At 45.3% G+C, this 17,895-nt stretch overlaps 1 protein-coding gene across 1 annotated transcript in view; it reads right to left on the bottom strand.

The window, feature by feature from the left end:
* MFRP (membrane frizzled-related protein) overlaps positions 1-17,895 on the bottom strand; it is a 681,594-nt gene that overhangs the window by 39,546 nt on the left and 624,153 nt on the right. Inside the window, exons 6-8 of the mRNA XM_088443796.1 lie at positions 11,853-11,983; positions 11,654-11,779; positions 9,749-9,974 (exon numbers count right to left, since the gene is read on the bottom strand). Coding sequence (XP_088299922.1) covers positions 9,749-9,974; positions 11,654-11,779; positions 11,853-11,983 — 483 coding nt within the window. The remainder of the gene's footprint in view (positions 1-9,748; positions 9,975-11,653; positions 11,780-11,852; positions 11,984-17,895) is intronic.

The raw sequence follows: 17,895 nt of genomic DNA, 5'->3' as shown, positions 1-17,895 counted from the left end.
GACAGCTCTAACTTTTTCAGGGTCAACTTTCAAACCTTCAGAGGACAGGATATGACCATGAAAATTAACCTCTTTCACTTTAAATTGCAGTTTCTTCACATTGTCTTAATTTCACTTGCCTGCAAAGATCTAACAGTGCTAGTAACTTGCGGTCATGATCATCCTCTGTTTCCTTTTCTGTCTCCCCACAGCCAACAACAAGAATATCATCTGCTATCGGCTCAATGCCGCAAAGTCCAATCAGCAATTCATGTTGTTTTCGCTGGTAAACTTCAGGTGCCACAGAAACACCAAATGGAAGTTTAAGCCATCTTTTCCTACCCCAGGGGGCCCAAAAGGTGGTCATATAGCTGCTTTTTTCATCCAGCTTACATTGCAGAAATGCATCACGTGCATCAACCAGTGTAAAGACTTTTGCTTTGGGAAGCTTATATAAAACATCCTCTAATGTTGGCATAATATAATGAGATCTCCGCAGTGCTTGATTTAAAAATTTAGGATCAATACAGATTCTTAACTTGTCAGGCTTTGCCACAATGACCATATTGCTAATCCAGTCAGTTGGTTCAGTCACAGGTGCAATATGCCCATCTGCTTCATACTGATCAAGTAAAGCTTTCACTCTTGGCTTGAGGGCTATAGGCACATTGCGTGGACCACACTGGAATGGTGGAACACTAGGGTCAAGTTCAAAATGTACCTCCCCAGGAACAGACTTCACTGGCCCATTGAACACATCATCATAGGCATCTATTATTTGCGCTTTCCTTAATGGTCCAGACAAATCATGTTCCATGTTATGCAGTTCAGCAGGAATAGTAAATTGCATCAACCCCAAACGCTCACAAGTGGAACCTGACAATAATGGTTTCTGTTGGGTCTCCACAGTTTCAAAAGTTAGCATGTGGGTATGTCCACTAATGACACATTCTGTTCTGAACCGTCCCAATGACTTCATCAGCTCCCCAGAATACAGCTTCAGTTTAGTGTCACTTGGCAGTAACCGGACTCTAGGAGCCAATTTCATCTTATCGCTCAGACTCATCACATAACATGTTGCACCTGAGTCTAATTGACATGGTTGCCTCTTATTATTCAAAATCAGATGTGCAAACCACTTTTGGCCTTCTGATCTCACAGTCCCAATACATTCTGTTGTTTAAATCACTTCTGCATTATGGGTATCTGTTTCAGCTATTTCTTCTACTGTGTCTACTTCCCCTGCTGAATTCCATCTCTTGCTTGACATGCACACTTTAGCAAAATGATTGGTAATGCCACATGATTTACAGATGTTCCCAAATGCTGGGCACTGCTCCTTCCCTCACCTGTGCATTTTACCACAGTATTTGCAAAGTGTATATTTGGCTGCTGGTGAGCTCTGCTGCTGATTTTTATAGTTTGGGCCACCCATCAAATCATCCCTTCTGTGCTGTTGTCTCTCTGCAGCATTAACATTAACAATCTGTCTGTCCATGGCTCTGATTCTTTGGTCAGTGAGCTCTGCTGTGCGACACATTTCAATAGCTGCTGACAGATCTAAATTCCGCTCTCTTAAAAGACGGCAACGTGTGCTCTCACAATTTATGCCCAATACTAATTTATCTCGTATAAGTTCATCTTTTAATGTGCCATACTCACACGTTGCTGCCTTTTCTCTCAGCCAGGTAACAAAATTATCGATGGATTCACCTTCCTCCTGTTTACTGCAGCCAAAAATATACCTCTCGTATATCACATTTTTTGCAGGCTTAAAATATGTCTCCAATGCATCCAGGATATAATGTCTCCAATGCATCCAGGATATAATGTCTCCAATGCATCCAGGATATAATGTCTCCAATGCATCCAGGATATAATGTCTCCAATGCATCCAGGATTGCTTTTACATCTTTTTGTTGCTCCTCAGAAAGATTCAGGTTGTGCTTATACATATGACGACAGTCACTGCCCATCACTCTCCTCAGTGTGGCTGCCTGCACCTCAGCAGATTTATCATTAAGGCCTGTGGCTAGAGAAAAATCTTCAAACTCAGCTCTAAAGTTCTCCCAGGTAATGCACACATTGCCACTCATCTGCATCCCATCAGGTGGAGGAATATTGTTGGCAGTTGCCATGTTGGTGTGCTCTGACTCCAGTAGAAAAGTGTATACAATGCTGTTTCAATCCACTTGATATCTATGCACTCCTTATCCTTTTCTTGTCACTGCAGGTTTTCTCATAATCTTGAGCTCTTGCACCATCAATAACAAGCATCATTTGTGGGCTCAGGCACTTCTGACACCATGTTTCAAATGTATTAAATGAAGGCAGACACTGCATGTTAGTTCCAAGTAGCCATGTTGTTCATAACCAGCACACAACATCAAAACCACACCCACATCACAAGTAGCTGCACCTTATAAAAGTCTACATAGCACCACTAGGTGGTGCCAAATACAGAAGATTAACATTACACGAACAGGACTCTCAGCTACAGTATTATCTAGGCATCTCCTAGAGAGCTCCAAGTCTGTATACCCATGTGTGCTACTATCTTTTTCTTGAGTTTTTTTAGTTTGACTACCAGCTACCTTTGCTTGTGTTCTCCCAGTAACAGGATCTATTTCCACCCTCATCCAGTATAAGTTTCCAGTGTCTTTGCCCATTGCTCTCTGTGCGTCTGGATCCACAGTTCACTCAATACACGTCTGGACTCACAGTACACTCATGGCCTGATTCAGGCCCTGATTCAGAGCTGAATGACCACCTACAGCTATAGCGAGCGGCCAAAAAGATGGTCACGATGGTCAAGACCATCGCGACCATCGGGCTTGCGACGAGACCCTTGTGGTAGGGTCTTGTCTGCCGCAAGCCCTGGAGTGCTTTTGGCTCTATCAGAGCCGAAAGCACTCCCACTGACATAACTTGTGATGTCAGTGGGGCCGGCCCCAGATGGTAGGCGTTCCCATGGACCCGGCTCCATCGTGCGCATGCGCGAGACCCGGATAGCGACGGACAAGCCATCGCTATGGGTCTCGCTACAAAGGGGGCATGCTGTCGATGGTGAGTGACATTCACATGGGAACGCCTACCGTCTGGGGCCGGCCCCACTGACATCACAAGTGATGTCAGTGGGAGTGCTTTTGGCTCTGATAGAGCCAAAAGCACTCCAGGGCTTGCGGCAGACGAGACCCTACCACAAGGGTCTCGTCGCAAGCCCGATGGTCGCATCTTTTTGGCCGCTCGCTATAGCTGTGGGTGGTCACCCACAGCTATGCGAGCGGCCAGGAGGCCGCTCTAAAATCAGGAAGGACGGCCCTAATTCAGAGCGAGCGCTCTTTCAGAGCATCCGGCTCTGAATCAGGGCCTCAGTACACTAAATTGCGTCTGGATTCACAGTGCACTCAGGGCCTGATTCAGAGCCGCTCGCTCTGATAGAGTGCTCGCTCTGAATCAGGGTTGGGCTTCTGACAGAATACACACCATATATAGTACAAGTTTAATACATACACCTATCCTATTCACACATACTTACCTTCTGCAAAATGTTTCTGTCCCCTTGTCCCTGTAGAATTAAATGGGAGTACCTGCAACTAAGATCCTATACTCACCTCTATCCTCGTGCTGGTCTCCGTAGCATTCAAGGGGGTCTTTGCAAAACAATAACATGATTACCCGAAATCAAACAGACAAGTATTGGTATGTGTGTTATCACACATACCAATACTACGCGAATGCTCACTGACGGGACGTCACAGGATTTCCCATGACCCACCAGCCAAACAGAGGCCACTGCACATATAGTGGCCGCTCATTGGCTGGAACCCACGTGGGTTCCAGACAATGAGCATCTGCTATATGTGAAAGGGCCTCTGATTGGCTGGCAGGACGTGGGAATTTCCATGACATCCCCTCAACTGGCATTCGCATAATATTGGTATATGTAACAACACACATACCAATACAAATATGCTATGGAGACCAGCACGAGGATGGAGGGGAGTATAGGATCTTTGTTGCAGGTACTCCCATTGGATTCTACGGGGACAAGGGGACAGAAACATCTGGCAGAAGTTAAGTACTGTATGTGTGAATGGGATAGGTGTATGTATTAAATTTGTACTATATATGGTGTGTGTGTTCTGTTTTTATTTAACTATTTATTTTACAGTGGGGGTATGGGTGCCGGCCTCCTGTTGGCACTTATAGTTCCACAAGTGCCAAAGGGCAGGCATGCTGGCACCTGTAGTTCCACTGTAAAGTACAATAGTTTAATACTTTTTAACACTTACTCCCATACCCACTGTTCTAGGGGTGTGGGGAAGAGCCCCGTGCTTCAGACCAAGCCTGAGGTTTTCTTGGGGGGTCCTCACCTCCCCTGAGATTCCCGGCTTGGCCTCACAGGGTTGGAGTGTGAATGCTTTGGCCCTGGAGACCCAGTAATAGGGTCTCCGTGCTGTTGCATTACACCCCAGTCAGTTTGGGTCCAGTGCTGGTTTTAAATATAGGGGGATGCCTACACATTTCCCCCCTTATATTTAAAACCAGCAATGGCTCTGCAGCCAGGTGCTTGTTCTAAAATTACTGTGGAACCCTAATTGTTTTGTTCCCTTATAATTTTAGGAACCAGGACTGGCTGACCAGTCCGGGGCTGGTTAGCCCTTTGGAGGGGTGGGCCCCACGTCAATTTTTTCAGAAAAATAAACCCTAAAAACAGACATGTCATTAGTAAACATACACAAATCACACTGCTTTGTGTATGTTGGATGGCAACTCACAGCTCAGGAAATGGTGCATTTGAAACTTCTATTGACGCCCCAATTTGGCTGTAAAACGGCTGAATATAGCAAAACGAATAATGTTAAATTCCCGATTTATGCAGAAATTAATGAAAAGTACTTCCGATTTGAGCCAATTGTGAATTCATTTCTATTGCAAAAAACAGACGAATTTGTGGCATTAATTAACCCAATTTCAACCCTAAAAGATGAACAAATCACCCGACTTTAATGATAGTAAATTCCTGATTTGCAAAAAAGTTATATTTTCACCCAAGATAGCAATCTTGGACCAAAACAAATCTTAGTAAAGTTACCCATTAATGTCATAGAGGCAGTTTTAAAACCTGGACATTCACTTCTTCATGGCGCCTCCGAACTAATTACCAGCCTGGTTCAAGTTCAAGAAGGACCGTCTGAGCAACTGGATTTAGTTTCACCCAATTAAAGTTTTGTACCACATGAGGGGCCTTCAAATCTTGTACCCCAGGAGGGGGTCTCAAGTTTCTCACCCCAAAAGGGGGTCTCAAGTTTTGCACCCCAAGAAGGGGTTTCAAGATTTTCACCCCAGGAGTGGGTCTCAAGTTTCTCACCCCAGGTGGGGGTTTCTAGTTTCTCACCCCAAGAGGTGCTCTCAAGTTTTTCACCCCACAAGGGGGTTTCAAGTTTTTCACCCCAAGAAGGGGTTTCACACCCCAGGAGGGGTTTCCCAGAATTATGCCTCTGGAGGAAACTTTGATTAGTCTGCCTATTCCTGGTGGGGATTTTCCTTTGTCCACTTTTATATGCGCTTTACAAGCTTCAATTTCTCAGAAACTCACTCCTAAAGTTTCTCGTATCAAGCAAATTCCCCAGGGAACAGATAATTGCTTGGACGTTCTAACATTTGTGTTTCCGGGAGTTTTAGGGTCCATAATGAAAAAAGAAGCTAATACGTTAATAGAAAGCTATGGAGGCAAAGTTTTTGAGAATATTAGCAGTAAGGTCAATTACCTCATTATGGGTCGTGATGGTGGGGACTCCAAACAGAAGAAAGCAAAGGACTTTGGATCTAAGATAATTGATGAAGATGGCTTATTTGAATTAGTAAATACTTAGGTCAACAGGAAGTTATCTTCAAAGCATTTCATTCCAGTGGACAACAACATGTCTAATACTAACTCCAATTCCCCCAAATCTCATTCTAGTTCTTCTGTTGTCTTGAGTGAAGAATATCAATCAAGTTTAGTTGAATCATCCGATCCTCAATCTAAGAAATCTCAAGTTAGTTCTATTCCTGCTCCTGAGCATAATTCTACCTCCCAGGATTCATCGAACACACCTGCATACATTCTTTTTGATGAAGGTCATGACTCAATATTACTCATTACTTGAACAATATATGGCCTTAATGGAAGCTAATCCTTCATGTGGTATTACAACCTCCAACCTTGTTCAATTCCTTCTTCTTAACTTCAGAGGGAAGGCGTTAGAGTGGGCTAATCCACTCATGGATTCCAAAGACCCTATACTCTTAAATTTGAGGGCTTTCAGTATGGCTCTTTCTAAAGAATTTTCTCCCTCATGTCTGCCTTCTGATGAAATTTCAAGTGCAAATTTGCCACCCACAGATATTAAACTCAGATACACCTCTTTACTTCCTTTTCAAAATCGTATGGTACAGGATCAATCAGTTCGAAAGAAGAAGTCTCAAAGGAATATTAAGAACCAACAATCAGACACCATCAGAGTTGTTACGCTTCCCTTTGTTCATCTTCAAAGTCCTCCGAGATTTCTGGTCATGTTGATTCTTCCAAACTCCCATTGGATACGGACTTGGAGTCAGAATTCGATCCTTTACAAGGCAATGTTCCATTTTCTGAGGATTCTCTGGTGTTTGAGCCTATCCTTCTGAGTCTTGTATTCCCCCAGGAGTTACCTATGAAAATTACGACTTTTCAGAAGACAAAAACATCCTTTCGCACAAGATATCAACTCAAGATTGGTAGCTCTACAGTTCCTCATACCAAATCTTGAAATAAATTTACATTTTTTATGGTATCTTTAACTTCCAGTTTTAGAAGTTTTTCTGGTCTCTAAAGTTTCGGGTTTTTGAAGTTTTCTGTGCACTTCCTAGGTGTCCAGAGTCCACCCTGAAAGGGGGATACTATCAGGATGGAGCCTGGGATCGGCTGCTACTACCCTCCGCACTGGCATCCTTGGGCTTAGGTGTTCAGTTGCTGGGAGTGGAGGTGAGTGGTGGCTGAGTATTCTCCCCAGGGTCTGCTAGAGCTTCCATGCATGTGTCCTGGTTCCTGTGGTAGCGGGCATGGATGCAGCCATGTTGGTCCATATCACCTGACTAGTCTCTCCCAATGGTAGCCCTGTGGTCACTCAGCTGATCCTCTGATCCAGTGACCAGCTACCTAGGGGTATTTAGTCTCACTACAGGAGCACTTTGCTTCCCTAGTGACTGTCATACATTGTTTGTTCTTGGTTTGAGTTATAATTGCTACCAGAAACTACTCACTGTGTATTCTTATCAGTGCTACTTTGAGCAAGCCTGTGGCTGGTTTTCAGGGCCCCTACGGTGTCTTATCTATGTCCGGATGTCCAGCCTCATAATTCCGTGTTTTCCCACATCTGGGCCTCCAGCATCCTATGATCATACTTCTGCGGCAGGACTCTCAGCTACAGTATTATCTATGCATCTCCTAAAGAGCTCCAAGTCTGGATACCCATGTGTTACTATCTTTTTCTTGAGTTTGTTTAGTTTTACTACCAGCTACCTCAGCTTGTGTTCTCCCAGTAACAGGATCTATTTCCACCCTCAGTACTTCTACCAGTATAAGTTTCCAGTGTCCCCATGCTCTCCATGTGTCTGGACTCACAGTACACTCACTACTTTAAATTGATTCACAGAGCTGAGTTTGTATTCTTCTGCTTTTTCCCACTAGTGCCGGATTCCTGATCAAAGGGCTGCGACCTGCTTACCGGGTGCAGCTTAAACCCAAATCCCAACTGAAGGGGTCACTGGTGAATACCTCCCCATAAGTTAGATTCTGCGCCTTTGGCCAGGTCTTGCCAACATCCGGTACTGGTGGACAAGGGTGGCATATACCCAGGTCCTTCACCTACCATACTCTGCAATCCCCTGGTCCATGACTCCTACCCCTCCCCCGGCTTTAGTCCTCCATCTGAGGAATCCCAGTATCCAAGCCATGACAAATATAAGATTCTGGTCCCAAAATAAATGCACCATGTTTTGTGAAGTAACAAATGACTGCAATAGTTGTAAGCTATTGACTAAACTCTATATCTGAAATTCCTGTAAGAAACAACAGTGCTGCAGAGAATCAAGGAGTGTTTTAATGATTTGTCACATCCATAAACTGATTAAATGGTTTAGCTGACTGAATGCTGCTTCCAACTTACTGTATTACTATTGGGGAAACAGACTCCAAAATACCTTCTGTAGCTGGGAAGACTTATAAAATCTTGGAGAGAGATGAAGTGGAGAACTTGCCCATACCAACCTATTGGCTTCTCACTATCATTTTAGAGGCTGTGCTAGAAATATGACAGTTAGAAGCTCATTGGGTGCTATGAGCAACCTCTCCACTTTATCTCTCTCCAAAAGGTTATACATTTTCACCATAATTTGACCCTAAACCGCATTAGTATTAGTATTCATTTTAGTTATAGTCTCTATCATAAAAATCTCCTGCAGGAATTTGCACAGTCATAACAACCATCAATGGTTTGCCACCGGTGGTAGATGGTTTTACCATCAATGGTGGAGATTCAATGGCTCTCTTCCACTGATGGATATTTGTTTTCCCTTTTGTGCTGGGTACAACAGAAATTAGGGTATACAGTTGGGAAGTCGGCAGACCTAATCCCGACTGCCGGCTTCCCAACTGTCATTTCCCAGCGAGGGTTAAATGACCGACGTCTACATCTAGGCGCCTGTTAATTTACCGATGCCAGGAGACTGGCGCCAGGCATCCTGATCAAAGTGATGCTGAGCACCGCTGCGGACAACCGCGGGGGGGAGGGTTAGGTTTAGGGCTCCAGGGTGGGACTTAGGGTTAGGCACCCCCCTGGAAAGTTAGGGTTAGGCTAGGGGGAGGGAAGGTTAAGGTTAGGCACCCCCGGGGGGGGCTTAGGGTTAGGCAGCCCCCCGAGGGACTTAGGTTTAGGCGGCAGGGAAGGGGGGGTTTAGGTTTAGGCACTTAGAGGGGGGATTAGGGTTAGGCACTGGGAAGGAAGGTTAGGTTTAGGCACCCTAAAGGAGGGATAGGGTTAAGGGTGGGGAATAGGTTAGTGAATACTTGGGGACGATCAGGATTTTCATCCTGTTTGGACTGCCGCTGTCGGGATTTGAACCGCCGGCCAGGGGGCGGTGAATCATACCGGTTCTGAAATTAGTCACACTGCCTTAGTGCCTGCTAAGCCTTGTTCTCCTGAAGATGATTGACTTGATGCTTGCTATCCCCCCAGCAGGGATGGCCATCAATGGGTGCAAACCATTGATGATTCCCTGTTGATGGATTCATGACATCAATGTTAATGACCAATGGAACAATCGATGGCTAACCCTATGATAGCCATCCCTATCACTGCTGTGATACTTGCTTAATAGGCTACCCATGAATTTATAAATCCTCCTATAGAAACCTCCCATCTAGAACTCCTGTGTACGAAAACCTCTTACACTTAGATGTGTACATGAGTCAGACATGCCAGCATGTGCATAAAATAAAACATGCAGCTTTTTTATGTTTGCACAATTTGATTGAACATTCACTAGTATGGCAGCAATAATTTTCTGTAGGTTCAGCAACTTTGCAAAGCACATTCCACCTAAAGTAGTTTCAGTAAATCCTGGGATTAGATGATTAAGAGAAACATATTACCTACTATTGAGATATTTGGGAAGATTGAAGTCACCCTATGCTTTTCATTTTACTATCATTTATTATTATGCATTGTGTTTCTTCACTTACCTTCCCATCAAACTGATAATTCCAAAATCAGCACCATCATGGATCTCTACATAGTCAAAATTGCAGTCTTTTTCTGACTCTAGGCTAAAGTTGTGGAATGTAACTTGAATGTTCAGACCATCTGGCACAGAGAGAAGCCACCGACAAACTGTTGTACCAGCATAAAAGTCAGGATGGTTGGGGGAGGAAAGAGATCCCTCCAGATTATTCAAAGAGCCCCCACAATCTGAGAACATAAACACAATGTTGTACTTCTTGTATATATGTAAACATGTCACAAACATACACACACACATGCATGCACTCACACACACACACCACACCAAAAATACACTAGCAGCAACAATTTGGCATAGCTGCTTTTCTACGAATGTTTGGGTGCCATGCATCTTATTCTTATACCATATACTGTACCAATGGTTCCCAACCTTTCTTGAATCTCGGCATCCTAGAGTGTCAGCATTTTCTTATGGCACCCATCGGCCAACATTTTCTTATTGAGAAATTCAGCAGAAATGATTAAATTAAGTAAATTGTACTTACCTTTCATCCGTAGGTTCAGTTAGGTGGTGGTGGACAGGGTTACACTTTTGTTTGTCCACATATTTTATGATTATCACCAGCACAGGTTTTGCCTATCATATTGACTAGAAATAGTTACATTTGTTACTGAACTACCAACCCATGGCACTCCTGCAAGTGCTCTGTGGCACCACAGGGTGCCACAGCACCCAGTTTGGGAACCATTGCTATACACTATTAAATTCTCTGAATCCCTTTACTGGCTTCACTAGGATGAAGAACTCATTAAACTGAAGAACACTGTTGCTCTAGTAAAAAGAAAGGTTGTCAATGATAACTATATTCCAGTAGGAGTAGATTGTATAAAATGGACAGCAGATGGAAAGTATGGGATGAATGCATAGTCTATAGTATACTGCTGGTCAGGAACAGGTAAATGTGTTTGCTAGATGCAAAAGAAAACACTTATTTTGATTGCCTGATGTATAGTAAAACTATGCTTTTTATATAACCTATTTGAAAATATGTAATTAAAAATATTGAATGTATTATAAAATCATTGCTACTATACAGTCATTACACACAAAACATACATACAGTAGGAATGAGGGCAACATTATATAATTAAGTTACCTCTTTCTTAATTTTCCTGTACACATTCCTGATGCTCTACACATTTGTACAGCAGAACACTGATTATCTGATTAGCAATTATCCGAAAGAAAGAAATCAAATTATTTGAAAGAAAGGAATCCCCTCTTTCAAACAATGTAACCCCATAGAAGTTATTTCCTGGTGATCAATGTGATTGCTAAGCAATAACCGCTTCATTGCAGTGATAGGGTAAGATCTCCCCCAAGCTGAATTCTCTAAATTAAAGGGCACCCACGTTTGTATGAAAAGAGTGCCCTCTTTCAAATGATGTGACCCTCTAGTATCTATCGTCTGGTGATCACCAGACAATATTGCGCTGCACAATGGAAAATGTGTTTTCCGTGTATACGAGCAGGAGGGCACTTTGTTACCTTTCATGCCCTTAATAGCACTTGTACAGTGGGGGACACTCAAATATGAAAGAGTAGAGTCCCCTCTTTTAAATGATGTGGCCCATTATAAGCTATTTCTTGTGAACACCTGTGATCACCAGACAATGGGCCTATTCAGAGATGGACACAGCTGCTCTGTGTAAATATGCTAATGCCACAGGATGCATCTTGTATAAATAGATAGCTCCTGACGACTTCTGTTATCCACTGCTGTGTCCAACGACGCAGCCATCGGATCACTTGCTGAACTTTAGCCATCTGAATAACTCTCTATCCCATAATCATTGTTCCACTGTAATGTTTTCCAATACTGCTTATTTATACCTCTCCTACATACCCAAATGCTTCTGGCTGCAGTTCACCTCATCTTTCTCATCTGCACAATCTAAGATCCCATCACAGAGAGCATGAAGCAACAGACATCGATTTTCATCACACAAGAATTCATCCCATGAACAGCTCCCTGTTAACAAAGTTAGTACAGCTGAAGAACAGAAAAAAGACATTACAACTACTTCTATTGCTGAGCGACCTACCCTGTTTACGTTCAATCATTCGATATGTAGCAAAGAAGCCTGTGCCACCAGTATGGTTATCAGATACAAATTGGACTTGTAACCAATAGGAACTAGAAATAAAAGTGGTGGGAGCTACAGAGCCACAGAACCTGCAATAAAAGTAGGAGTTATCACATATGACATTATGCCCAAGTTTTATTGAAGCCTGACAATGGACCTCTTTTAAATAGCATACTCCATTTTCAACACAAAACATACTGCCCTGAATATATTAAGGTGTACATTATGTCTGCTCTCTGGACATAGATTTGCCTAGGAGTGGGAAAAATATCTGGTAAAGGTTTTCAGTTTTTCTCCTAAAATACACATTGGTTTTCCCTCATTTATGCGGGAATATCTGCATTGTCTTTGTTACATATGGTTCTTTTGTGAGTTTAAAATATTTATTTTACATTATATCTAAAAATATGATTCTTCACGAAGTGCAACTTGAAGATATAGCATGTGTCTTATTAAAAGTACAGATTATTAAAAGTACAGAGTTGCAGCGTGGGAATAATGGGTGCACTCTGCATATTAATGTATTTATCTTTGTTACTAATCTGGTTCTGCACAATAAAATCTCAGTTTTAGCACTGCACTGCAAAATAAGTTGCACCCATACTACCCCCAACTGTTCCCATCAGCCAGTCCATGGTGGAAATCTAGGTGCAGCTACACACATGACAAGAACCAAGTGATTGACATGAGAAAGAGTTAATTTAAATTTCTTGGGCAGCATGGATAGTGTAGTGGTTAGCATTACTGCCTCACAACACTGAGGTCATGGGGTTAATTCCCATCTTGACCCTAACTCTGTGGAGTTTATATATACAATCCCAAAATACTGTATACTGTTATTATTTGGTTCCCCCCAAAAAACAAAAAAACAACAACACTAGTGTGTACATTTGGTAAGGAATATAGGGCCTGATTCAGAGCTGGACGCTATTTGTGCTCGCTCGTCCAGAAAAAGGGGCTGGTTATTTAAATTAACCGTTCACTCTTTGCGGTCTGTTCACGCCTCTATGTCTGAACGAGCGAACAAATCATGCGAGCGTAGTTTTGAAAAAAACGCCCCCTGGCCGCTCGCATCATACGTCATGTCCGCTATATATTAGATTAATCGAGTACATCGGACGGCATATGAACTGCTCGCTATTCTTGTGGTTTGTTTTTCCTACCACAATCATGCGAGCAGTTCTGACTATAAAACAACCAAGTGACGTGGTCGATGACGCTGCGTTATTAATTATGCACACCCTTAAAACGCCCATTTTGACCTTTAGGCACGCCTGCGTTCGGATCTCCACTCCCCGTTTTCAAGCACCTTCCACTGTTACCACCCACAAACGCCTCACTCTGTCACTCAAAATAGCAGGCATTCGCTATTTAGCGAGCACAGGATTTTCGGCCACACTGACTGGTTCGCGCATGCGTATTACAATCCGTACGCATGCGCAGTTGGGCAAACATCGCTCGGAACAAACGAGCGGCCGCTTACGAGCGGCTCTGAATCAGGCCCATAGATTGTAATCTCCACTGGGGTAGGGAATGATGTGAATGTAAAAACTATTCTCTGTAAAGCACTGCGGAATATGGGTGCACTATATAAATAATTGGCAAAAAAGAATAAATCAACATGCTGTCAGGGCCTATTAGGTGTAGGGACTGTGGACCTCATTCAGAGCCGCTCGCAAAATGTGAGCGCTCGATCTGAATGAGGGCGGCCACTTCAGATTTAAAATTCGGCCTCCTGGCCGCTCGCAAACCTGTGGGTGACCACCCACAGCTTTAGCGAGTGACCAGGTTGATGGTTGCGATGGTTGAGACCATTGCGTCCATCAGGGCTTACGACGTGACCCTTGGGGTAGGGTCTCGTCTGCCGCAAGCCCCAGTAAGCTTTCGGCTCTAGTAGAGCCGGAAGCTCACCACTGACATCATGAGTGATATCAGTGGGGCCGCCCCCAAATGGCAGGCGTTCCTTCGGGAACACCTCCATTTGGCCAGCCACCCCCACACCCCGCCATCAACAGCTGCCCCTCTTGTAGTGAGCCCCAGAGCGAGAGAATTTCTCTCTCGCTCTGGGGCTTGCGCACGTGTAGTGTGGCTGCTGCACATGTGAAGGGCCTCAACATCAACCCGCTTGTGAGCACTCAGCGCTTGCAAGCGGGTCTGAATGAGGCCCTGTGTTTTGTGTATGATTTATACGTTTATGGGCTCTTTGCTTTACCCTGTTTTTCCTATTCCTTTTATGTCTTTTATTTCCTTTTACTTTAATTACATTGTTGGAATTTTGTGCCCACTGGTGCGATGTTCTGTCCCCACAGAGTTATTACCATCCCTGCCCACTTCCATGGTGACACTGCAGCACTGTAGCTGGTGTTGTTCGGGCCATGCAAGTCTGTAGAGCACGGCACCTACAGTGTTCGCAAATACGCGCTATAGTGCATATTTTACCTGGGATTGAGCACTGGGGACTCACTTTTGAAATAGACACAATGCTGTCTGTTGTAGTGGCCAATGAGAGTCAGACAGACTCCCATTGGCTGCTGCTGTGGAAAGCCGTGCTGGGATCAAGTGTCTGATCCCAGCATCGGCACAGCTGCAGGGGCAGGCAGAGGAGATGTGTCCCCTGTGGGACAGTGTGTTTGTAAGCAGCCATGGTGGGTACCTGGTGAAGGGACCGCCTGGTCCCTTGCACCAGTGTCGGCGGTAAAGTGGTGACGGGAGAAGCTTGGCTCCAGGTGCAAGCTATGCAGAGCTCGCCACCCGGAAGCCAAGAATAGGCGGCAGTTGTTTGGCACTGGCCGCCAGCCAAACACGGCTTACGGTCCAGCAGCCAATAGGAGGCAGATGCGACGAGCCAATCGCAGCTCGCCACATCATGGCCTTGCCCACTCACAGCGTCTTGTATTAGATGCTGCTGAGCGGGAAACTTCAGTCCGGCGGGGGAGGAGTGAAGACCTCCCGAAGAGCAGAGTATCACGGCAACAGTTCCGGCGGCCGTGCAGGAGGCCAGAAAATGGCGTGATGAAGGAGGAAGAAAGGAAGATGCAGCGTTGCTGGCCAGGATGGGCCAGCGGCAGAAGGATGAAGGAAAGAAAAAGAGCTAATGAAGCTCCCCCCTGCAGCCTCTTCCACCATACCGGTAGGCGGCCTTGGGCCACTGGTATTTAACCCCTCCCCAGACCACCAGGATTGTCGGGCACTAGGCCCGTGGGATAAGTTCAGGCAATAGGCCTGTGGGTATATAGGCGGACACAAGGCCCGGGCTGCATAGGGGGCATTATGCCCAATTGAAGGTATCTTTCCCCCAAATAGGTCCAGGTCACTAAAGGGCAAATAGGTGTGCCACTACTGGGGGCAATGCATAGGGGTCAACTTCTGGGGGCACTGCAGAGGGGGGTGATTACTACTGGGGGCAATGCATAGGGGAACTACTACTGGAGGCACTGCATTAGGGGGGATTACTACTGGGGCAATGCATAGGGGGACTACTAAGGGCAATGCATAGGGGGATTACTACTGGAGGCACTGCATAGTGAGGATTACTACTGGGGGCAATGCATAGGGGGACTACCAGGGGCAATGCATAGGGGGTCAACTACTGGGGGCACTGCCTTGGGGGGGTTACTACTGGGGGCAATGCATAGGGGGTAAACTACTGGGGGCACTGCCTTGGGGGGGTTACTACTGGGGGCAATGCATAGGGGGATTACTACTGGGGGCACTGCATTAGGGGTGGTTACTACTGGGGGCAATGCATAGGGGGATTCTTACTGGGAGTACTGCATAGGGGGGGATTACTACTGGGGGCAATGCATAGGAGGACTACTAGGGGCTACATAGGGGCATAAGGCCCAATTGATGGTATCTGCCCCCCAAATAGGTATGAGTGACCTGGGCATTAGGCCCATGTCACTAAAGGGCAAATGGGTGGGCCACTACTGGGGGCAATGCATAGGGGGTCAACTTCTGGGGGCACTGCATAGGGGGTGATTACTACTGGGGGCAATGCATAGGGGGTCAACTACTGAGGCATTGCATAGGGGGGATTACTTCTAGGGGCAATGCATAGGGGGACTACTACTGGGGCACTGCATAGGGGGGATTACTACTGGGGACAATGCATAGGGGGGACCCAGAAATGGTCAGATAGGACCCCATTTTTTTAAATGGAGGGTCCCTGGAACCCACATATTTTGTCACTCAGCGTGATCACTTACCTACCCTGCAACTTTTACCACAGGTCAGCGGTCCAGTCACAGCCAGGTGCCGACGGCTGTTGCTGTGCAGTGTCTGATGCCCAGCCTGTTACTTTTACCACCCATTTTGATTCAGCAGCATTGATGGCCATGATGTATGTGACTTCTGCTTGTGCCCCATTTGTTGCCAACACTTGCTTCAGGTTCTGCGATGTGGTCCTATGCAAGGCAAGTTAACCAGGCTTAAGTCGGTCCATTGACTGCTTCTTCACTGGAGCAGTCTTTCAAACCTTTTGGTGTGTCGCCAAATTCCCTTGCACAGGTTTCTGCTGCCATAGGTGTTTGGCTTTACCGCCTTTTTTATCCCAGTCAGTGGATTTGGCCCCTGATAGTTTTCTTCCTTCTTTTTCAGATGGGGCGCTGTTGATGAGCTGGCCAATGAAGTGGTTGCATCTGATGACTCTGGTTCCATCAGTCCTTTCTCCTCTGTCCTTTTTGATTCTGGCAATTCTGGTAAAGGGCAAAAGTGAGCAGCAAAACACATGAAGCTTGAGGCTAATAAGCTAGAGAGGGAAGGTAGTGAAAAGGAGGAATGCAGTCAAGCTCACAGTAGCATTTTTACCGGTGTGTCCCATAACACTGTTATGTTAAGGGGTTTTAGGTTGAATTGTTGCTGTAAGATTCAGAAATGATCTGTGTTTATGGATTAGGCCAAGAAGGACTTTAGCGCACTAGGGGCCTGATTCAGACCCGCTTGCAAGCGCATAGTGCTCGCAAGCGGGTCGATGGTGGCCCAGTGCACAGGTGCGGTGTACGCACTGCGCATGCGCGAGCCCCAGAGTGAGCGCAAAAAGCACTCGCCCCATGACTTACTACAAAAGGGGTGGCTGTCGATGTTGATCGACAGCTCACCCCATTTTGAAGGCGTGGCCGGGGGGTGGCTTAACAAATGGAGGCGTTCCCAAGCGAACGCCTGCCGTTTGTGGGCGACCCCACTGACATCACCAGTTATGTCAGTGAGAGAGCTTCCGGCTCTATTAGAGCCAGAAGCTCTCTGGGGCTTGTGGCCACAAGACCCTACCACAAGGGTCTCGTCTCAAGTCCGACGGTCCCGATGGTCTTGACCATCACGACCATCATCTAGGCCACTCACAATAGCTGTGGGTGGTCACCGACAGCTAAGCAAGCGGCCAGGAGGCCGCAACTAAAAAAAACAGCGCCCGCCCTGATTCAAAGCGAGCGCTCGCTTTTTGCGAGTGCCTCTGAATCAGGCCCTAGGTACAAAGGTGGCATAGAGGTGGAAGCTTTCAAGTTCTATGGGAATTGGCTGGTGGAATTTTATGTATTTTCAGCCTGTTATTTAGAGACTCATCCAGATGAGAATCTGAATTTTATCAGATACCTTCAACTGATACATGAGATGTATTGGGGCTCACAAGGCATGGCCTTGTGGATGTACGATTAAGAGTTTAATTGGAAGCAGGATGGTAAAGTAATAATGGACTTCAAGAGGGAGATTTGCTAAGGGTTGAGTTTAGCCAATTTGCTTTTTCATGTATAAACCCCCAATTTAGCAAGTCAGAGATTTACTAAGGGCCAATTTGCATAGATATTGCATGTCAAACCCTAATTCACAAACTAAATCATGCATTTCACAATCAGTCCAGACATCCTTGGACTAACATTGACATCACTGCAAATCACAAATATACAAATTTGATTTGCAAACTCGCACCCAAAACACTAATCAATGCACAATATGAATAAATACCAAATAAAATTGTGCTGTTGAGAATCCTGTTCGGATCACTGTG

Source organism: Taudactylus pleione, unplaced genomic scaffold, assembly GCF_031769625.1.
Source record: "Taudactylus pleione unplaced genomic scaffold, aTauple2 ptg000334l, whole genome shotgun sequence".
In the NCBI taxonomy this organism is placed as follows: Eukaryota; Metazoa; Chordata; class Amphibia; order Anura; family Myobatrachidae; genus Taudactylus; species Taudactylus pleione.
This window is presented reverse-complemented; position numbering and strand designations above follow the sequence as displayed.